This window comes from Pelophylax lessonae, assembly GCF_965119305.1.
Source record: "Pelophylax lessonae genome assembly, chromosome: 2".
Taxonomy (NCBI): Eukaryota; Metazoa; Chordata; class Amphibia; order Anura; family Ranidae; genus Pelophylax; species Pelophylax lessonae.
Window position 1 is genome coordinate 444,975,250 of NC_138769.1, and position 23,720 is coordinate 444,998,969.

A 23,720-nucleotide genomic window follows, 5' to 3' on the forward strand; every position below is an offset into this window, starting at 1 on the left:
ACTTTGCACAAAAACGCACTTTAAAGCAACAGATAGGAATGGATATATCTCTACTCACAGTGGACACCATCCTAACTGGATAAAAAGAAATCCCTAAGGGACAACTGATGCGCTTAAAGAGGAACTAATGCAATGAACATGATTTTAACATCCAATCGGATATGATTTTAGACAGGTTCCATGAAAAAGGATATAAAAGACCTATACTTGAACAAATTAGAGAAGATGTAAAAGGTATGAATAGAGAAATACTCTTAAAAGACAAGAAAAAAGAAAATAAGGATTACTCTTTGAACTTCATCACACAATATAATGTAAGATATAAGGAAGTGGAAGACATCATAAGAAAGCACTGGCACCTTCTGCTGAGAGATGAAAAGTTGAGGGAGGTCATTCCGAATCGCCCGAAGTTTGTCTACCGAAGAGGCCCTAACCTCAGAGACAAACTGGTGAAAAATGTCCCGGATCCCCCAAAGAAACTTTTAACTTTTTTAGATTACAAAGGTTTTTATTCATGTGGAAGGTGCATATCATGTAGAACTGTAAAAACTAGAAAACGACAAGTACTTGAATTTCAATCAAATGTGACTAAAAAGAAATATAATATAAAGAAATTAATCACATGCCGTACTTCCCATGTTACATACCTCCTGACTTGCCCTTGCGGGCTTCAGTACGTTGGTCGCACCACAAGGGAACTTAGGGTGCGTATGGGCGAACACATCGCCAACATCAAGAAAGGATTTAGAAAGCACAGCCTTTCCCTACATTTTAGACAGGCACATAATAGGGACCCCACCTTTCTTACCATCTTGGGCATTGACAGGATTGAACAAAATTGGAGGGGTAACAACATGCGAATCGCCGTTTCTCAAAACGAGTCTCATGGATATATGAACTTTCTACCATGCAACCCAAGGGTATGAACATTGACATGGACATTAATTGTTTTATATCAAATCCATAAAATAAAGTATTAGTAAAATTTCCGCTTTTAATTTCCGCTTAAGTTTGAAAAATATTTTTTTAATAATAATTTTAAAAATAATATTTTAAATACAGTATGATATATTTTAATTATACAATAGTATTGTTAATATTATTGTAGTAATATTATTGTTTCTATACTCACGAATTTTACACATTTAACACTAAAATATTAAATATAGAATAAAAAATAAAAAATAATAATTTTAAATATATCCATATATTCTATTAGTAAGAGTATTAATTTATAATAATAAAATGGTTTTAATTAAATTAATATTTATGCAATATACAAACTCATAAAGTTATTACGATGCCATAAAATTATATAAAGATGGACCAAAATGTCATTTATAAATATTTTTAGAAATTTGTTATTCAATTAAAGTACGATTGAAAACTAACAAACAATAAAAATAGCATACACAAGGTATGAAAGCCAAGCGCTATAGATCTGGGGGAGAATGGCTGTTGTTATTAAGAAACACAATTTGAGATAGCATAAACGTAATTGGTATGATTTATTTCTGTTATGGTGTGTATAGCACAATGGTAAAGCGGGGACATGGAATCACTTCCTGTTTCCGATAGAAGATTCGATGTCCGGAGATAGGCGGAGTGTAGAGTGGTAGCTCCGGCATATAAGAACTGAGCTAGACGTGTGACTCCACCTCTGAAGACGTCTAAACCAATGACGAAACGCGTTAGGTGGAACGCACGCCGTGACGTCATACGTTGCTAGAGTGGAACGCAAACCGGAACTACCGCTCTCCACTTCTCCAGCACACGTGTATGACGATCCTGTCCTGTTTGTTTCTCACTATTTTGAATTTGAGCACGGTTTTTCCTCACTTTGCTGCAATTTTTTGGAACCGTGGAAGTGTATTACACCTGTTTTTATCACCTTTGGATTTATGGATGGATTTATACCGCTGAGTGTGCGATTTTAGTGTGTGCAATAAAACTTTTGGAAAACAATACCACACTATCCATTTATTCCCCCATCACGGCTTGTGATTGGAGGTGATTTACAGGGATACATCTCACAATTTGGCCCGTGGTTGGAGGAGACTCATTCCATGGTGGAAGATTAACCGCAGCGCCGGTCCACATCCAGAGAGAGGGAATCGGAACCTGGAAAGGTTTTTCCTATCGAAGCACGATTGGTTCTAATGTCATAAGACATATAGAACCCACAGCATCTGGTGAGTGGGCAATTTATTTATTTATCACGGGAAAGGAAGCACCAAGTTATTAGAAGAAGCACCAGCACTTTAGCACATATATTGAAATTGGACTTTATGTACTTTATATTTAAAAGTTGATTGATTTATCACTATACATTGGATGGACTATATTTTTTATTAATCAATTTTTTATTAATCAATTTTTTACTCACTTTTATCATTAATTTTGAGGTGATATATATTATTGAGTATTTATTTTCCCCTATGAACTTTTAGCACATATTTGAGTATAAGCATTTCCACTAGGGAACAGCAAGCGCTAGAGGTATCACTATTGTGAATACTTTTCTTTCAATTTCTGCACCCGCACTTTACTAGCAGCTGCATTTATCTAATTTATTTATTATCACAAATTTATTTAATATATAATTCCAACCAGGTCATAGATACCAGCTCTCTGGCGCGCTAATATACATAGTATATTTCTCTACCAATAAAGAGTCTATAATCAAGGGCAATCATATCAAAACATTAATATATATCCATAAATTGTGCAATTTTGATAAAAGTTGATAAAAAATTCATAATACAATAAATGCCATACAAAAAAAAAAAAAATATATATATATATATATATATATATATATATATAAACTACATGACACTGTGGAAAACAAAACAAAAACAAAAATATGACGCCCACCAACCGTACATGTACGCATGTGTATCTCAACACGCATCCGCATGAATTGACTGGGTGCGTATAAATGGTCACACATGCACACATGTATATATACTAACATTAGTTTCCAATGAAACTGAAATTAATTTATACTATCTCTAAATATTAAATATTACTAATGCTATTGATCAGTAAGAATATACATATAAGTTACCTTTTCCCTACATAAATATTAGAGCTGGAGGTTTCTTCATAGCCAAAACTTTAAGAGTGAGTAGGTAAGAAGAAGAGAGAATTGTGAAATTAAAGAGGTTGTAAACTCATTCAAATTTTTAATTTTTTTTCCAACCTGAAAGAGAAACACATAATGAGCTAGTATGCATCGAATACTAGCTCATTATGAAATATTTACCTTAGACCGAGCCCCCGCCGTGCCGCCCGCTTACCTGTATGACACTAAACTGTACTCGAGAATTCTGGCGAATCGTATCTTACCGTATATAAAGTGTAACAGGAAGTCAGCTAAATCTGGGAATGTAGTCACAGGAAGGAGATACATTTCCACCTGAGTTAGAAAGTCCATTAATTAATTTAGGGTGTTGGCTACAGAGCTAGCCAGCAGGAAGTTGAAAGGCCTTCACCTGTTCAGAATGAGGGAGTTAAGGCTCTATAATTTGTTCAGAGAAATTCCTATTGTTTGCTGCCTCCAGAAGCTGCATCCTGAAGCCATGTGGGCTGGGAGCAGGAGGACAGTCAGCGTGTGCCTCCCGACAGGATGTGTGGGCCTGGGAGAAGACCCCCCGGAGTGATGTGTGCCCGGGACGGTAACCAAGGGTGAATACGTCTCAAAGGTGAGAAGACGAAGTGTTTCTGTGTGAAAGAAACAAAAGGACTGTGTTGCCCTGTGAAACTATTATAAAAGGACTATTGAGTGTCCACTGTAGGACAAGGAAGTCTGCCCGACGGTAGGTTGGAGACAGACACTTAGGCAGGTTCCAGTTGTGAGAAGGTAGCCGCCCACAGAGGCAAGGATTTATTTTCTGTTTTATTTTATTTTGGATGTTTTGCTGCATACAGCCTGGTGAAGAAAACACCCTTTAATAAACCACACTGTTTGTTTGCAAGCACTTGTCGGCTACCTCTCTGGGAAAACGCACCCCCCAAGGGGTCATCCACACCCGCCACCGAGCTAATCCCTCACATATGGTGGAGGTATGCAGTGGGCATAAGCAGAGATCCCTGCAAGGAAGTGCAAATGTTTGATGAACTTTGTCTGGTGCATGAGATTGCACAATCTATGTGTGCAGGAGAGAAGATCCTGACAGAAAAAAAAAAAAAAAAAAAAAAAGTGTTTTAAAGAGACAGGGGTCTCAAAATTTTTTGATGAACTTTGTTGTGTCTGGTGCAAGTGACTGCACAAACTGTGTGTGCAGGAAAAGAGATCTTGCAAGAGAGAGAAAAACTACATGTGTTAAAGAGACAGTGGTCTGAAAATTTTTTGCTGGACTGTGAAAAATTTGTGGAGTTATTGAAGATGGGGCGATCCAAACGCCTGAAAAATGCAAAGATAGATGAAATGAGAGACCGGATTCTATGGATGGAGGGGATGTTACCGTCTGAACCAACCCCATCCATGCCTAAAGAGAGTCTACTAAAGAGGAAGGTTGTTGTCCCTAGCAACACTGATGAAACTGCTATGGAGACGCAGTGTGCTCAGATGAAAAGTAAACCCAAAATGGGGGAGATGCTGAAACAACGGAGCTTTGCAGCTCAACAAAAGGCTCATCAAGAGAGCATGGCAGGCTGGAAACAGAGACGCCAGCAGCCAATGGAGGCCATCGGTTTGGAGGAAACCGAGTATGTGTGCAGGGCTGAGTTGGATGCCTTGCAACGGAAAATGGAAGAAAAGGAACAAGCCTTGGAATTGCTTAAAATGGAGCATAGAAACTTGCAGGAAATGAATGAACTACTCAAGTCTCATGTGTCACAGTGGGAAGAATCCACTGCTCTTCTTTTGGTCGAGTTGCAAAAACGCAGAGAGACTATAATGGAGAAAGATACCATCCTCATGGAAAAGGAAAGTGAAATTCAGACTTTGCAGAAGCAAAGTATGGCTGATATGTTGGAGTTGAGTAATCAGCTGGAAAAAAGTCTTCAGTGTTTGGGAGTTACAAAAATAGACCTGCAGGAGTCGCAGGAACAGAATGTCGCTCTGAAAACGACATTGTCTCTCAGCGACAATGAGAAAAGTGAAAGAGAGGCTAAATTACTGAGTACTGTGTATGAGCTCACCACTTTGAGCAATGTGGTAGATGAATTACGTGCAGACTGTGAAAGTTGGAAAGGTGAAGCCCAACGTTTCCAGCAGCAGTTAAAGGAGAAAGAAGCCTGTGTGGCAGAATTACAGTCTCATTCCCAGAAGCTAGCCAATGAGGTGAAAGCTCTTATGCAGGGAAAAGGAGATTGTGAACATAAGAGGGAAAAAGTAGAGGCACGGCTTCTGGAATCGCAAGTCAAGGTGTCAGAAGGTGACCGATTGTGTGCTAAGCTGTCAGAGAAGGCAAACCGACTGCAGGTTGAGTTGGACAATGTTACAAATCAGCTTTCTCAAGCAGACAGCAAATCTAGAGAAATTGCGGAAGATTTTTCTATCTTGGAATCGCAGCTGCAAGACACGCAGGAACTCTTACAGGAAGAGAGGTGTCAAAGGCTGAGTTTTAGCACAAAGCTCAAACAAATGGAAGATGAGAAAAATGGCTTCCTGGAACAATTAAAAGAGGAGGCGGAAGCAAAGAAAAACCTATCAGAGCAAGTCGCAACATTGCAAGCTCAGATAGCGGATATGAAAAAACGCATGGAAGAAAGCGTTGGTTCATTACAGTGTGTTGAAGATGTGAAAAAGAAGTTTGATCAGATGCTTGGTGAAGAGAAGACTGTGTCTGCAAAATATGCAGAAGAACGCGCACGTGCAGAAACGGAGGTGCGTGATAACGAGAGCAAAGCCCTGTTCTTGGCTCGCTCTTTGGAGGAAGCTCTAGAGTGTAAGGCTGAACTAGAAAGTGTTAAACAGCTGCGTACAGAAATGGAAGAATTGGTCAGCTCCAAGGATGATGTTGTGAAAAGCGTTCAGGAGCTAGAAAAGTCTAAGCGAGCCTTAGAACAGCAACTAGAAGAGATGAAGATTCCGTTGCAGGAACTGGAAGAGGAATTCCAGGCAACAGAGGATCTGTCCCAAAGAGGGGATAGTGTGCCTGATGCAGTTTTTAAAAGGATCAGTGTTTTGGGGTCTGTCCTGAGTGAGCCTCAGAAATGTGACGACATGTGGCTTGAATCACCCCTTTGGAATAAACCGTTCCTTCAAAAACTTCAAGCATTGGAAAATGTATCATTAGAACTTCAGCAAACAAAGGAGCTGAGTAAGAAATGTGGTGATTTCTCAGTTCAGGCTGAAAACCTAGTGGAGAAAACTAAGGCTGTTGGTGAAAACGTGAAGCAAATGAATAAGTGCCTTTCAGGGAGTGTTTCCAAAATGGAACTGGTGAAAGACGGGTGGCAGAAGTTTGATCGTGATCTTGAGATGCATTCCATGTGGAATTCAGATAGAGAAAAAGAACTAGGTGACCTTGAGCGGTCAAATAGTTCAGCAGAAAGTGCATTGAAGAAACCTGTAAAAGAATGTGTTGCAGTTCCATGCTTCTTCACTGATGCAGAGAGGAGGTCTATAATGGATACCACCCAGATCGCTGGGTTCAACTGTGTTGTTGCCTTTAACCCCTATGTTGGTGGAAGGAGAGTTGATGATGTTCTGGTTGGCTACTTCTGTGAAGAGTTTGGCAAGAAATATAAACTGAATATCAAATCAAATAGTAGGCCTTTACTGCGACTCGCTCAGGAGGGCGAAAAGTTTAAGAAGTTGATGAGTGCAACTGCTTCAGATCTGCCTATGAATATGAAATGTTTGGTGAATGATATTGATATCTCTGGGAAAAGGAACAGGGGTCACTTTGAAGAAATGTGTGACAGCCTGTTGTCTCAATTGGAAAATCCTCTGCACAGCATCTTAGAGCAAGCAAAGCTCAAGAAGGAAGATCATTCCCTTTTACAACAAAAAAGTCAATGATTGTGTACAGCTGTATGGAGAGGCAACTCAAGTCACAGAGGGATGTCAAGAGTCCCTACTTGGAACAAAGCTTAGTGAAGCAAAGGTTCTCAAAGTTTTGTGGAAAACATTTATGGATTGCAGAGAGAGGCGTCTTAAGAATGTTGAAGACATTAAGACTAGCCCAATTGAGTTGCCTATGGATCACGGTCCTCCATGGTGGATTGGACAGACGGTTATGAGGGACAAGCTGTCTGACATTTATGAGAAAGCTGTCAATGAAGATGACAGAAACGAGAAGGAGCGAAATGATGCCAAAAATGCAGTTGAAGAATGTGTATATGAGATGAGAGACAAACTGTGTGGCATTTATGAGAAATCCGTCAATGAAGATGACAAAACAGTTTCATCCGGAAGCTTGAGGATAATAGGAGGCTTATCAGTGAGTCAGCAGTGCCTGACACATGCGTGCCTGGAAATCTGTGTCCCAACCCTAGGGTTGAAACAAGAGGGGGGGGTATGTAACAGGAAGTCAGCTAAATCTGGGAATGTAGTCACAGGAAGGAGATACATTTCCACCTGAGTTAGAAAGTCCATTAATTAATTTAGGGTGTTGGCTACAGAGCTAGCCAGCAGGAAGTTGAAAGGCCTTCACCTGTTCAGAATGAGGGAGTTAAGGCTCTATAATTTGTTCAGAGAAATTCCTATTGTTTGCTGCCTCCAGAAGCTGCATCCTGAAGCCATGTGGGCTGGGAGCAGGAGGACAGTCAGCGTGTGCCTCCCGACAGGATGTGTGGGCCTGGGAGAAGACCCCCCGGAGTGATGTGTGCCCGGGACGGTAACCAAGGGTGAATACGTCTCAAAGGTGAGAAGACGAAGTGTTTCTGTGTGAAAGAAACAAAAGGACTGTGTTGCCCTGTGAAACTATTATAAAAGGACTATTGAGTGTCCACTGTAGGACAAGGAAGTCTGCCCGACGGTAGGTTGGAGACAGACACTTAGGCAGGTTCCAGTTGTGAGAAGGTAGCCGCCCACAGAGGCAAGGATTTATTTTCTGTTTTATTTTATTTTGGATGTTTTGCTGCATACAGCCTGGTGAAGAAAACACCCTTTAATAAACCACACTGTTTGTTTGCAAGCACTTGTCGGCTACCTCTCTGGGAAAACGCACCCCCCAAGGGGTCATCCACACCCGCCACCGAGCTAATCCCTCACAAAAGGAACTGGTACACTATGACCAAGTGGGATTTGTACCGTCCCGGGAAGCCCGGGACAATACAATCCGAACAATTGATTTGATACATTGGGCAAGAATAACACAGAAGAAATTGGTTCTTCTAGCTGCAGATGCGGAGAAAGCTTTTGACAGGGTGGCGTGGGATTTCATCCGCGCCACCCTGTCATATATAGGGCTGGGTCCGCAAATGAGACAGTATATTATGGCTCTGTATAATTCACCCACAGCAGCGGTGCGAGTAAATGAGTGGAGGTCAGATTATTTTACAATAAATAATGACACCCGGCAAGGGTGCCTATTGTCCCCACTTATTTTTGTCTTGTGTTTGGAGTCATTGCTGTGTAGGGTGCGGAGTGCTCCGGATATATCGGGAGTACAAATTGGAGGGGAACAGCATAAAGTAGCCGCATTTGCGGATGATCTGTTATTTTTTGCAACTAACCCAAGCATAACGCTTCCGAGTATCTTAGAGGCTTTGCGGGTATATAGCAATCTTTCAAATTACAAGATAAACTTAACTAAATCAGAGGCACTTAACATCTCGTTATCCATCCAAGAAGAGAAGTTATTACGATTAGCATTTCCGTTTCAGTGGGCTACAGATAAACGAAAGTATCTAGGGATACAGATAACATCGGACCCTTTAGAATTGTATAGAAAGAATTATCTACCCCTAATAGAAAAGATTAGGACAGATCTTAGAGCATGGCAATTATTAGCATTAACATGGTTCGGTAGATGTAGCGTACTCAAGATGAATGTGCTACCCCGAATCTTGTATATTATGCAAGCAATCCCGATCGAGGTTTCATTAGCATTTTTTCAAACAATAAAGGGTCTATTTCGTTCCTACATATGGGGAAATAAGGCCCCCCGAATCAGGATGCAGACGATGTTTCTCCCTAAAGCTAGAGGGGGCATTGGGGTGCCAGATATTCTAAAATATTACAGAGCTATACATCTAGGTAGGGTGACAGATTGGCACTGTAGTAGAATGTCTAAACGATGGGTGAATGTGGAGATTGAGGAAGTTGGGCAGATGTCCCCTCCGGCTCCCTGGTCAGTGTATGAAGCAAAAAATGAGATCTATAAACATCCGACAGTGGGTGCAACACTAAAAGAGACAAGAAGAATCCAGAGGCATTGGAGGATAGCTCCAGATCCGTCACCAATGATATCACTAGTAGGAAACCCAGACTTTCCTCCAGGATGTGTAAATGGCAGCGTAAGGAAGCTGGCGCAGGAGGGTAGATCACGTATTTATGAGATTTGGAAAAATGGCCCTATACCCTCTAGCGAGGAGATCAGGGAGGCAATAGGTGGTTCACTAGACTATTTTAGTGCTTATCAAATACACCATTTCCTTAAGGCAGTGCAGCAAAGGGGGTATGTTCCACGAGAGTTGACATATTTTGAAAATATGTGCAGAACAGGTGATAATACTGGCCATTTGATTTCGGTATTTTATGCACAATTAACAGAAGAAATAGAAGAACAGCATCTACGGTTTATACAAAAATGGGAACAGGAATTAAATGTGTCATGGACCAGAGAACAAGTCAATAAAATCTTAGGACTAGTCCATAAATCCTCAATGGACAGCAAAATTCAAGAAACAGGATACAAAATATTGACTAGATGGTATAGAGTTCCAGCAGTATTGCATAAAATAGATGAAACGATATCGGACAAATGTTGGAGATGTAGAGTGGAAAAAGGAAATATGCTGCATATATTCTGGGAATATAAAGCGGTTCGCCCTTTCTGGGAAAAGATAGCAGTAGCCATTAAAGATACAAAATACAGATACAAAATGACCCTGCGTGTGCCTTGTTACATTTGACAAAGAGCTCAGCGAGGAGTCATAGGAAATCCCTGGTCCTGCGATTGCTCAACGCGGCAAAAGCATGTATACCCTTTTTTTGGAAACAGGAGGTGACACCAAGAATAGAGGTTTGGACTGCGAAAGTCAATGAGATTTTTAAAATGGAAGAGCTTTCAGCCATGCTGGGAAATACGGAGGAACAGGTGAGGAGTAGATGGAGGCCCTGGGTTCAGTATTTGTAGATGAATTAGGCAGAGGGGGTCATGGAGAGGAAGCAGAAACGGTTGGGTCGAGGTGTAACTATATATTATAGGTTGGGAGACAATTATAAAAGGGGGCTAAGGGAAGGTATAGGGGTGCCTTATTGTGGAGATCAAGCGGTCCTTCCCCTTCTAGGAGGTATCAAGGGAGATTCTCCCCCCGGTTTCTTTTTTTTTTTTCTCCTTTTTTGTCCCCGGGGTTTGTTATATTTAGGTATGATTTGTTTGGTGAATTGATGGGAGTTGAGGAAATATAGTGACATGACATATTGGTATGTTTTTGAAATTATTGTAGAAGCTAGTTGTGTTGGATGATGTTATGTAATTGTATGGAATATATGTATAAAAAATTGAAAAAGATATAAATTAAAAAAAAAAGTTTATACTATCTCTAAATATTAAATATTACTAATGCTATTGATCAGTAAGAATATACATATAAGTTACCTTTTCCCTACATAAATATTAGAGCTGGAGGTTTCTTCATAGCCAAAACTTTAAGAGTGAGTAAGTAAGAAGAAGAGAGAATTGTGAAATTAAAGAGGTTGTAAACTCATTCAAATTTTTAATTTTTTTTCCAACCTGAAAGAGAAGCACATAATGAGCTAGTATGCATCGCATACTAGCTCATTATGAAATACTTACCTTAGACGAGCCCCCGCCGTGCCGCCCGCTTACCTGTATGACAGGCGACATGTTCAGTTGCCCGTCTTCCGGGATCGCGGCATCCGGCCATCTGATTGGCCGGACCCGCGATTACGTCACTCGCGCGGGAGCCAACGGTCACGGCACGGGGCTCTGAAGGAATGGCACCAGCAGCCGTTCCTTGAGAGCGCATGTGTCAGTGATGTCACTGGCTGCATTTAAGGTAAATATCTCCTAAACGGTGCATGTTTAGGAGATATTTACAGTACCTATAGGTAAGCCTATCATAGGCTTACCTATAGGTAAAAGTTGCAGAGGAGGGTTTACTTCCTCTTTAAAAAAGAAAACTGAGTATTCCCAGCCCCTTTCCCCCACTGCACATAAAGAGAGTTTTTGTTTCTTGCCTTTCAGCTGTGACCTTATTTGGTTTATATATATTTGATCCATGGGCTTGAATATCTCTTGTGTCTTTTGGTATATTGTCCAGGTTCTCAAGGGCAAGGGTCCACAATAGTTTGGCATTTATAGTAAGGGCATTAACCACCTCTAGGTTTACTGGGTCTATCTTCCAACATTTCTGGTTCAAAACCAATTGATCTTGGGACAAGCCCAGCAGTTAAGGTACATGAAGCCTATCTGCATAGGGAGAATGTTAAATTTTAAGTGTTTGGTCGGAACAAGATACCATCTCAGACTTTATATTTGGCCTTATTAGAAGATTTGTTGATTGTGTTCACATTAGTTCCATTTGCCCCAGTGTTCCAAATCAATGTCATTGTCTGGATCTAGTGCCCATGCAATCATGTAAGGTAGGCTGTTTTTATTACATCATGTAAGGTAGGCTGTCCAATACCTAGTTTATTAGTTACTATAATGAAGAGATGCTTCTTCTTTGAACGGATGCCCCAATTGTGTTAATGTCTTCTTTTATTATATTGAGTAAGTGGAGAGTTTGGTGCATCTAAACCATTTCAGAGGCAGGCATATCATGTTTGCTAATACATTTATCTTGTGTGAAGATCACTTTTTTTGTACAAAAATGTACATATTATCCCCTGATTATCTATCACTTAATGTATAACTAAAGGCAAAACTTTTTTTTTTTTTTCGTTTTGGATAGAGTGGAGAGGGATTAAAATGCTTTTCAGTTTTTATTGCTGCCTATACCCTGTTAGTGAGATTCATCCTCTCTATTTGTCCTGTTTACCATTATCATTAAACGTGAAAGTAAAAGAAAATCCCAAATTTGAGTTGTCTACAGGAAAGTAATAGAGGGGAAATCTTCCAATGGGAACACTAGTTCTGAGGATCTAGGGGTCTCCAAGGAATTATTTTAATTTGCAGAGATTTCCTCTTACTTCCTGTTTGGATATGGGACAGGAAGTAAAGGAAAAATTCTGCATTGGGACACAGATGGTGAAAAAAAATCTGACCAGGGTTATACTCCCCACTTGTTCTATCCAAAATGAAAAAAAAAAGGTTTGGCCTATTCTACTTTAAATTAGCTAGGCTTTATGTTGTGGGAATGTCCATTTTGTATCTTTAATTTTTATTTTTTTTAACGTAGTGATTTTGTCAACAAACTGTGTGTTTCTTTAAAAACAATTAAATGTATTTGATTAATTTATTGTATTTTACTTTAATTTCCACAGGTCCTAACTTACAGGGATTCTTGATTGCGTTTTTTGTGACAACAGCATTTTTAATTATTGCCACCATAATTATCATTAAACTTTTTAAAGTTGACCTCGTTCTTTGGTACAGGAGTTCCTGTTTTTCCCATCCTCACCAAAATGGTATGTTTTGATATTAGTAACTGCAATAGCAAGGGGTAATATAAAAGGAATGATACAGATAAGGTTGATCCACTTAATGAGGCTGACTTACTGTAGGAGTTGATAATCTTTACACAATAAACATTGCGAAAATTCCCTTTAGTTATCCAATCACGTTAAAAACAAATTCCCGTTTTCTTAGCAACTTAGAAAACAGTGGCGGCCGGTTCGTTAGGGGCGCAGGGGCGCCACCCCCCCATCCATGCGTCTGGCCCCCTAATCTACATGCAGGGGCGCCGGACACATAGAGTTCAATGGGGATTTTTTTTTATTTGCATCACCTGATTAGAGCCAGAGGCTCTAATAGGGCGATGCAAAGGGTTGACCCGGGGCGCAGAGCAATGTGTCCCGAGCCCACCTATTGTGAGACAATAGCGAATGAAAATTTGCTATTGTTACACTGTTCCTCCTCCTGGCCATTTAGGAAGTGCATCCGATACGCGCTTCCTGATTGGCCGCAAGGCAAACCCCATGCCATTTGCCGAGGAGGAGGCGGGAGCGGAAGGACTGGAGGAGACGCGCCGCCGGGACCGAGGAGAAGAAGCCGTTCGGGGGACTGAGGAGAAGCCGATCGCCGCCGCTGCTGCTCCAGGTAAGTAAGGGGGCACGCATGCTGATCTCTGCATTGGGGGAATGTATGCTGGTCACTAGATAGATAGATAGATACAACTTTATTGTCATTGCATAGTACAGGTACACAGCAACGAGATGCAGTTTGGCATCTACCAGAAGTGCAAAATGTAGCAATCGTGCAAAAGTGCAGATAAATATCTAGCATATTTACAGTGCAGATAACCATCTAGCATAATTAAAAAATATATATACACTATATATATATATATATATATATATATATATACATACACATGCATTATATACACAAATGAATGTGAAATATTGGGCAAAATGAAATGTAATGGTAAAGATACATACAGATATAAATAGTGCAGATGTACTGAGGAGTGAAAAGATATACTATGTAGTACATGTACATGTATAGTACAGAGGTTACATGCAGTTTTTTATTGTGTTTGTTTTGTAATGATTAGCGGTGTAATGTTGAGTTCAGTAATATGATGGTGGATGGAAAAAAACTGTCCCTGAACCTGCTGGTTCTAGTGCGCAAGTTTCTGTATCTCCTTCCTGATGGAAGGAGGTTAAACAGTTTATGACTGGGATGCGAAGAATCCTTGATGATGTTGTGAGCTCTGCGCAAACATCTGCTGTGGTGAAGGTGTTCAATGGCAGGTAATTGGGTGCCAGTAATGCGTTGAGCGGTTTTTACCACCCTTTGCAGTGCTTTACGTTCACTCACAGTGGAGCCTCCGTACCATACAGTGATGGAGTTGGTCAGGATGCTCTCAATGATGCAGTGGTAGAAGCTCGTTAAAATCCCAGGGGACAAATGAGATTTCTTGAGACTTCTCAAGAAATACAGACGTTGTTGTGCTTTTTTTACCAAAGCTGTTCTGCTGCCAGGGCAGATCCTTAGAGATGTGAACTCCCAGGAACTTAAAACTGGAGACTCGCTCTACCTCGGTTCCATTGATGTTGACTGGTAGATGTCTCCCACTGTTGGATTTCCGGAAGTCCACAATGGGCTCTTTGGTCTTTGTGGCATTGAGAGTCAGGTTATTGGTGGCACACCATACTGCCAGATTACAGATCTCTTCCCTGTAGGCCGATTCGTCATTGTTTTCAATCTGGCCGACCACGGTGGTGTCATCCGCATACTTGATAAAGATGTTGGATTTATACAGAGGAGCACAATCGTGGGTGAACAGGGAGTAGAGCAGTGGGCTCAGAACACTACATTGGGGGCACGCACGCTGATCTCTGCATTGGGGTAATATATGCTGGTCACTGCATTGGGGGCACGCACGCTGATCTCTGCATTGGGGTAATGTATACTGGTCACTGCATTGGGGGCACGCACCCTTATCTCTGCATTGGGGGCACGCACCCTTATCTCTGCATTGGGGGCATGTATGCTGGTCACTACATTGGGGGCACGTATGCTGGTCACTACATTGGGGACATGTATGTTGGTCACTACATTGGGGGCATGTATGCTGGTCACTGCATTGGGGGCATGTATGCTGGTCACTACATTGGGGGCATGTATGCTGGTCACTACATTGGGGGCATGTATGCTGGTCACTACATTGGGGGCACGTATGCTGGTCACTACATTGGGGGCACGTATGCTGGTCACTACATTGGGGGCACGTATGCTGGTCACTACATTGGGGGCACGTATGCTGGTCACTACATTGGGGGCATGAACGCTGGTCACTGAATTGGGGGCATGTACGCTGGTCACTGCATTGGGGGCATGTACGCTGGTCACTGCATTGGGGGCATGTTCGCTGGTCACTGCATTGGGGGCATGTTCGCTGGTCACTGCATTGGGGGCATGTATGCTGATCTCTGCATTGGGGAAATGGTATGCTGGTCACTGCATTGAAGGGGGCATGTATGCTGGTCTCTGCATTGGGGGCATGTATGCTGATCTCTGCATTGAAGGGGGCATGTATGCTGGTCACTGCATTGAAGGGGGCATGTACGCTGGTCACTGCATTAAAGGGGGCATGTACACGGGTCACTGCATTGAAAGGGGGCACGCTGGTCACTGTGCATTGAAAGGAGGCACGCTGGTCTCTTTGCATTGAAAAGGGGCACGCTGGTCTCTCTGCATTGAAACTATACACTATACCTTAATTACTGAAGGCCCCTTTTACACTTTTGCGACCTCAAAGTCACGCAATTTTTTACAGCGTTTTTTGCCGCAAAGTAATGCCTATTACATTTTTCTGTTTGCGCCCCCCCGAAAAGTTTGAGCACCAGCCGCCACTGTTAGAAAATGAAGTTTCTCTTTGCAATCATAGAGCTCGTCATGACGTTTTATGGTTCCTGGGGTGCTCTAAAGGGTATGTGACCATACATGTTGCTACATTTGTCAGTCTTTAATTTGGGAGAATTGGTAGTAAATACAAGTTTACTTCAAGTCATGTAAACTTTAAATCAATCAAAATCTGAAAGGAAACAATACAAGTCAAATAATACAAATAAATCATATGACTTTAGCAACTTTTCAGCAGGTATATATGCTGCAATGCAAGATTGTGTGAGCTTTTTTTTAGTTGAAAGTCTAACTCCAAGCATGTATAAAGCACCAATGTTTAATACAGTTATGTATTCCTAATGCATAATATAAATAAATATAATACATAAATGTATTCAAATTACAAATAATGGTTCTCTAAACAGCAGGACCAGGGGAGACACAACAGCACTGTGAGCTAAAAAGAAGGTTGATAATCAAGGTGTAGTGCTTAACCACTTTACCACCGGAGGATTTTGCTGTCTTACGTCCAGACCACTTTTTGCCATTCGGCACTGTGCGGCTTTAACTGACAATTGCGCGGTCGTGCGACGCCGTACCCAAACAAAATTTACGTCCTTTTTTTCCCACAAACAGAGCTTTTTTTTGGTGGTATTTGATCACCTGTGCAATTTTTACTTTTTGCGCTATAAACAAAAAAATAGCGTTTATTTTGAAAAAATAACAATATTTTTCACATTTTTTTATATGAAATTCCCCCCAAAAAAATGTAAAAATCTAAATTTTTGGCCAATTTGTTTTCTGCTACCTATGTTTGGTAAAAAAATCACAATAAGCGTATTTTGATTGGTTTGCGCAAAAGTTATTGCGTTTCACTAACTAAGGGAAAGATTTCTGTCATTTTTGGTGTTTTCTTTTTAAAGCGTAATGGCGGCGATCTGTGATTTTTTTTGCGGGACTGCGACATTGCGGCGGATAGATCGGACCCTTGACTGATATTTTTGACACTTTTGGGGGTACCAGTGACATTACTGCAGTAATCAGTGCTATAAATATGCACTGTTACTGTAAAAATGACACTGGCAGGGAAGGGGTTAATTTTATTGGAGAGGGAGGGGTTAATGTATGCCTGGTGACTACTAACGTGTGTGGGGGGAGGTGATTGAGTGACAGAAGGACAGATCGCATGTTCAACTATGCTGAACCATGCTATCTGTCCCTGCCTGTCACTTAGGAGATCCGCCCGCTCTGTTTACACAAGCGGGTGGATCTCCAAACTAGATTCCCCCCTCTCCAATCGGCGCCGCTCCTCCCCTGGCCCGACTCCCGCTGTGACTGAACACAGCGGGAGCGAGCCTCCGACGGTGCGCGCCGCCCACAAGGGGCGGAGTCCAGCGACGTAGGTCTACGTCGCTGGACGATAACGAGCCACATTGCTGCAGTAGCAGCAATGTGACTGGAGGTAAAGTGGTTAAAATGGCTGTAAAAACCCTATTTGTGAAATTTGAACTAAGCACATATATCTGTAGTGCTTACTTTTCTGTCTCCAAAGCTGTAAGTGTTGTTTCTCTCTGGTGCTTTGTTCCTCTGTTATTATCATGAGTCACTTCTGACAAGTTCTCTGACACATGAGAGAACAGTAGCTGAAAATTTGTGTTGGGGAGGGAGCTTAGAGGGAGATAAGCAGGGAGCTTGTCTATTCAGAATACAGCTCTGCACATTCCTTCATTCCTCTGCCTATGTGAAGGGGGTGTGTCCCTTTCCTCCAATCAGCTCTCACACAGTGCAAATACCCACCCCTAAGAACTGCTGAATAATGAAGAAAGATTTTTAAGACGATCTGTTCTTTTTAAAGGGTGTAGAGAGGGGAAGACTGCAGATATACAAGTAAAACTTATATAGGAGAATTTATTTATTCTTTGTGTATCATCTGAGGCTGTTCACTTTACTTAGTATATGTGAGGGTTTACAACCACTTTAACTGCAGTTTAGAAAAACTGGGTAGTTGACCTGGCTTTGCTATGTAACAGGGATGCCGATTCTCAAGAGTGCATAAAAAAATGTACAAATTCTATTGCAAGCAAGACAGTTTACAAATATGGCACACTCCAGATGCCAGGACACTGCAGCTGAACCCTAAAAGTATATTCACTGATATACAGTGCACAATCTGCAGCAGAAAAGACACAAAAAAAACTATTTTTCTTTAATCCTTGCTTAGATGTGCTCTTTTCTTGTCTTTGCTTAATCAGTCTTTTGTATGTGATAGAAAAAGACATATATAAGACCACATAAAATTCTAAATGAAGCTGTGTGAGGACATATATAAGCATAAAAATATAAAATTAAAAAGATGTATAACTTGTGAGGGAAAATGTATTGGAGTATAAAAATATATATTTAAGGCCACATAAAAAATGTGTATATGTAAGGCCACATAAAAAATTATTATTCATTCTAGGTTTGGCTGTGTGAGGAGGTTTTTAGAAGGGAATTAATTTCACTTGAGGTATGTTTATAATATATAACTTGGATCAAGTTATTAATACTGGGCCCTTCTAGGAGGGACAAAAATACATATGCGGAATTTATGACGTATAATATCGTGAATATTACATGTGTAGTGGTGTGTTAAATTAGATGATATAAGAGTTAATGAAAAGATAAAAAGAAAAAAAGAAAAAATTTACCTTATGAGATATAGTAGTCCGTGAGAGACCTGGTACGCACGATCCATAGAAAAATATATTTGTCACTAGACGCCTAGCGCGGGATCTTTTTTTAAAAAATTATTTGGGAAACAAACAAAAAAAGGGGGGAAAAAAAGGTAAAAATTGGAAGAGATACATAGAGAGTATTTTGAGTAAGGACCTTAAAAACCTTACAATGGCATTCAATTAAAAATCATTAAAAATCAGGGGCAGTAAAATGTGTGTTGGAAGGTTTTATATATCCGAAATGAAGCAGTTCAAGTCTATGTCAATATTGAGACCCTCCGGCTGGAGTGTATGCATCAAGTAAATCCACCTGGTCTCATTGGTCCCCAGATTGCTTTGAAATCCTTGCCTGGGAGAGACCTTTCTAATGCAGTATAACTACCTTGTTTCTTGCTGCTGTGCTCAGTCTTGCCATGGTATATGACCTGTGACATGAAACTGTCTTCCACAACCTCACCTTAGTTGCAGAGATTGGTTGTTCCTCACCCAGTTTTAAGCATCCTATACAGCTGTTTCTGTTCCAGTTAATAACTGTGTTTCAACCTCCATTGGAAATTGATGATCATTAGCACTTGCTTGGTATAATTGGTTAATCTCACACCAGAAATTTATTCCTACAATATCTCTGATTTTTATGCAAGTGTAAGAATTGATGCTGGTTTGAAGACATAGGTTTAATTTAGATTTTTCTTCTGTTTGCTCACTTTGCATTTTGTAAATGGATAAAAATAAACAGTACTTTACAGCATTTCTTCACACCTGACTAAAATATTTGCACAGTACTGTATTCTATAAGTATTTTAAGATTTTTGAATGTTGTATTGTTGCTTTAATGAATTTGAGGAGAGGGGGGCAACTAGCTCAAGAGAAAAGCCACTTTGAGTGATTCTGATTTGGAAAACAATCTAATAATTATGACTTCATTATTTGAAATTGTTACATTATATTTGCAGATGGCAAGATGTATGATGCCTACATTATGTATCCAAAAAATGCCATGGGAAACTGTGCATATGACATGGACTTATTTGTGCTCAAGTTGCTTCCTGAAGTTCTTGAAAAGCAGTGTGCTTATCAACTGTTTATTCTTGGAAGAGATGATTTACCTGGGCAAGGCAAGTTTCCTCAAATAGTATTCTCTGTGTTATATTGATTTCCACACACACTGATAGTCACCCATTTGTTTCTTCTTTACTTTTGGCATTAGCTAAATGGACATTTTCTAAAAGTTTATATAGATGAGGTTTGGATGGAAGAGAATAGGATAACTATGGGGTTGATTCACTAAAAATTGAGAGTGCAAAATCTAGTGCAACTGTGAATTGTAGCTAATCAGCTTTTAACTGAAAAAAAAAATTAAATAAAAAATTGGACGCTGATTGGTCTCTATACATAGCTCCAGGTTTTGCATTTTCTAGTGTTATTGAATCAACCTCTAGATGTCTTTTGGTTAATTCAGGGATTATTTACTTACTCGCTCACCCATGTCTTTATGAACCTTGCTTTGTGTACTGGTCCATATAATTTGGTGTAGGGGGGATTATAGTGTGGGGGTTGTTTTTCAGGGGTTGGGCTTGGCCCCTTAGTTCCAGTGAAGGGAACTCCTAAAATGATACTAAAGTCTTGTTTTTTTTTTTATTTGTTTCAAAATTACAAACATGTCACACTTACCTGCTCTGTGCAGTGGTTTTACTCAGAGCAGCCTGGATCCTTCTCTTCTGGGGTCCCTCACTGGCACTACTGGTGCCTCCCTCCTGTTGAATGCCCCCACAGCAAGCAGCTTGCTATGGGGGCACCCGAGCCGATCCGCAGCTCTGTGTGTCCATTCAGACATGGAGTCCCGCTCCTTATCTCTCCTGGTTGGCTAACTGACTTTAATTGACAGCAGCAGGAGCCAATGGCGCTGGTGCTATGTCTCAGCTAATTAGGAGGGAGAGTCCCAGACAGCTGAGGCACTAGTGCAACATCGCTAGCTAGAGAAGGGCTCAGGTAAGTATTAGGGGGGCTGCTGCACATAGGTTTTTTTTTATCTTAATGCATAGAATATAATTACAACCATTTTAGGCATCAGCATACCAAGACATTTTGGACAATTTCATACTCCCAACTTTGTGGGAACAGTTTGGGGATAGCCCCTTCCTGTTCCAACATGACTGCACACCAGTGCACAAAGTAAGTTCCATAAAGACATGGATAAGCGAGTTTGGGGTGGAGGAACTTGACTGGCCTGCACACTCCTGACCTCAATCCGATAGAACACCTTTGGGATAAAGTGGAGTCTGTGAGCCAGGCCTTCTCATCAAACATCAGTGCCTGACCTCACAAATGCGCTTCTGGAAGAATGATCAAACATTCCCATAGACACACTCCTAAACTTTGTGGGATACCTTCCCAAAAAAGGTAAAGCTATTATAGCTGCAATGGGTGGGCCAACTCAATATTGAACCCTGCGGACTAAGAATGGGATGTCATTAACGTTTATGAGTGTGTAAATGTAGGTGTCCCAATATATAGTGTATTCCTAATTTATTGTGCTTAGCCATTCTGAAATGTTTAACTCTATCTGCCATATGTTGCTGGTGGAGAGGCTGTAGTCTGACTTTGAAAACTTTTGTCAACAAAAGTTCTTCTCTTTGCTATCTTGCCCAGATTTAGATTTATTTAAAGTCCTGAAGCAAGCACATTTGTAAAAAAACAACCCGGGGCTTTATCAATGTGCTGGAAAATTATATTTTTAGTATATATTTAAAAAGCAGGTGTATAGCCATAAGGATACTCCACTCCTTTATAAATATGCCCCTATGCCAATAGGTTAATGAGGTAAGACTGTAAGGTGTATTATATATTTCATTCAGCAATATTAGTTACAGAATTTTACTCTTCTATTCTTGAATTAAGCATGATATTAGCATGAGTATATTTTGAACAGATATGCAGTATATAGATCATGCAAAACTATTAGCCATTAAAGCGGTAGTATCCCGTTTTTTTTCACTTTTAACTACAGGTAAGCCTATAATAAGGCTTACCTGTAGGTACAATTAATATCTCCTAAACCGGCACGGTTTAGGAGATATTTGCAGTGCATGCAGTCGCTCACGCGAGCGGCGCATGCGCTCTGAAGGTCCGGCGGACCTTCAGCTTCCCTTACCCGGAGCTTGCCGGAAAATGACTCCCGCGCGCATGTGCGGGAGTGACGTCATCGCGGCTCCGGCCAATCACAGCGTCGGAGCCGCCGAACCTGGAAGAGACGCCGTGGGATCATGTCAGCGCCCGCAGCGGTGTCCGGGGGTCCGTGTTGGGGCTTCGTTGTATTCGTTGTAAGGTAAGTGTTTCATAATGAGCTAGTATGTGGTGCATACTAGCTCATTATGCCTTTGTCTTGCAGGTTTTTTATTTATTTATTTTTTTTTAATTTTGGGTTTACAACCGCTTTAAGGTCTAAAATTACTTATTCTTCTAAATATTCAGAACTAAAAGCTTTATAAAATCTGATCTGTAAGCAGTGCTTGCTTAAGGCCCGTACACACGTACCGATCGTCGGCAGACAAGCGTCGGCGGACGAACGATCTGCCGATTGTACGCTTGTTAGTATGATGCCTCCGACAGATGTCAGCGCACATTTTGCCGACAAGAATCTGTCATGCAAGCATTAAAATTTTTGTATGCCGACACCAGAGCGGCCGATTGTTCGCCAGTCAGTACAGAATTCGGCCGACAGACCGCAGATTTGCAAGACTGGGCATGCTCAGAAAAGAAAAAACACAGGGAAAGTTAACCATTACATGACATCACTTCTGCAGTCGGCTGTAGTCGGCGGACAAAATTCTTGTGCTGTCTTTGCACTTTTCAACAGACACCGACAGCCCGGGGACAAAAGATGGCCGATCGTTCGCCGACGATCGGTACGTGTGTACGGGGCTTTATTTTGTTATATTCAGCTTTTTAGACATTTTTATATGAATAAAACCCCTTTTTATGTGATTACAGCAATGGCAGACCTAGTTGATGAAGCCATTTCACAAAGCAGAAGACTGATCATTGTCCTGGGACAGGTTTACAATGAAAGTAACCTTGGAGCAGACTTTGAACAAAAAATCACCATGTATGATGCTTTAATCCGGAATGAAATAAAAGTAATACTGATTGAGATGGAAAAAATAACTGATTGCACTTTCATGCCAGAGTCCATTAAATATATCAGACAGAAACAAGGTGTTGTCCGATGGAAGGGGACATTCACAGAAGATTCATTATCTCCAAACACAAGGTTCTGGAAAAATATACGATATCGAATGCCTCCAGCTCGACGCCATTCTGACAAAGATTTGGATTACATATGCACAGAGAATATATGACAATGATATGTCAATATGTGAACTATGAGAACTCTGACTTATACACTAAAAAATGTGCATTCATGAAGAAGTCTTCAAAATATGGACACATTACTGAATACAGTATTAAACCTTTAACTGGCATTTATTAAAGCTTAAGTTTAGTTAAATATATTTTTTTTAAATCAGCATCAGGGATGGTACTTACATTGAATGAAGTGTCCCTTGTGCTCGTGACTGCTATGTTCATTGAAATGTGCATTCCTCTGCCCCCCTGGAAACCCCCATAGCTGTGATCTTCCAGTGTTGCAGGGGTTAACCACATAACGACCGCCCACCGCAAATATACTGCGGCAGGCAGCCGCTGCTGTGCAAAGTGACGTAGGGGTATGTCGCTCACCCACGAGCCTCTAGGGGGCGAACGCGCGCCGCAGGAGGCGCGCTCCCTCCACCGCTCGTTCCCTGACATCCCCGTGCGAGTGACCGGCGGCTCCGATGTCCGCCGGCCACTCGCCATCTCCCGCTGGAGAGGGAGAAAGGCAGACGGCTGATGTAAACACAGCTGTCTGTCATTCTCCCTGATGTAACTGCAGAGACTGTACAATCCTGCTATGTAGGATCGTATGTCTCTGTGGTTACATCACAAGCCACGCCCCCACAGTTAGAATCACGCCCCTAGGGATACATTTAACCCACTGATGACCAGTAAAGTTAACCCCTTCCCCGCCAGTGTAATTTTTACAGTAACAGCGCATATGTATAGCACTGATTACTGTAGTAATGTCACTGGTACCCCCAAAAGTGTCAAAAATGTCAGTCAAGGGTCTGATCTGTCCGCTGCAATGTCGCAGTCCTGCAAAAAAAAATCGCAGATCGCCGCCATTACTAGTTAAAAAAAACAATAAAAATGACATAAATCTTTCCCGTAGTTAGTAAACGCAATAACTTTTGCGCAAACCAATCAAAATATGCTTATTGCGATTTTTTTTACCAAAAATATGTAGCAGAAAACAAATTGGCCTAAAATGTTAAAAAATTTTGATTTTTACATTTTTTGGGGGGAA

General features: G+C 41.0%; 1 protein-coding gene across 1 annotated transcript in view; it reads left to right on the forward strand.

Moving 5' to 3' along the window:
- Positions 1-22,969, forward strand: part of LOC309547231 (interleukin-1 receptor-like 2) — a 139,202-nt gene extending 116,233 nt beyond the window's left edge. The window contains exons 9-11 of the mRNA XM_082247046.1: positions 12,575-12,718; positions 19,273-19,434; positions 22,310-22,969. Coding sequence (XP_082103172.1) covers positions 12,575-12,718; positions 19,273-19,434; positions 22,310-22,677 — 674 coding nt within the window. The 3' untranslated portion in view covers positions 22,678-22,969. The remainder of the gene's footprint in view (positions 1-12,574; positions 12,719-19,272; positions 19,435-22,309) is intronic.
- The last annotated feature ends 751 nt before the right edge of the window (positions 22,970-23,720 follow it).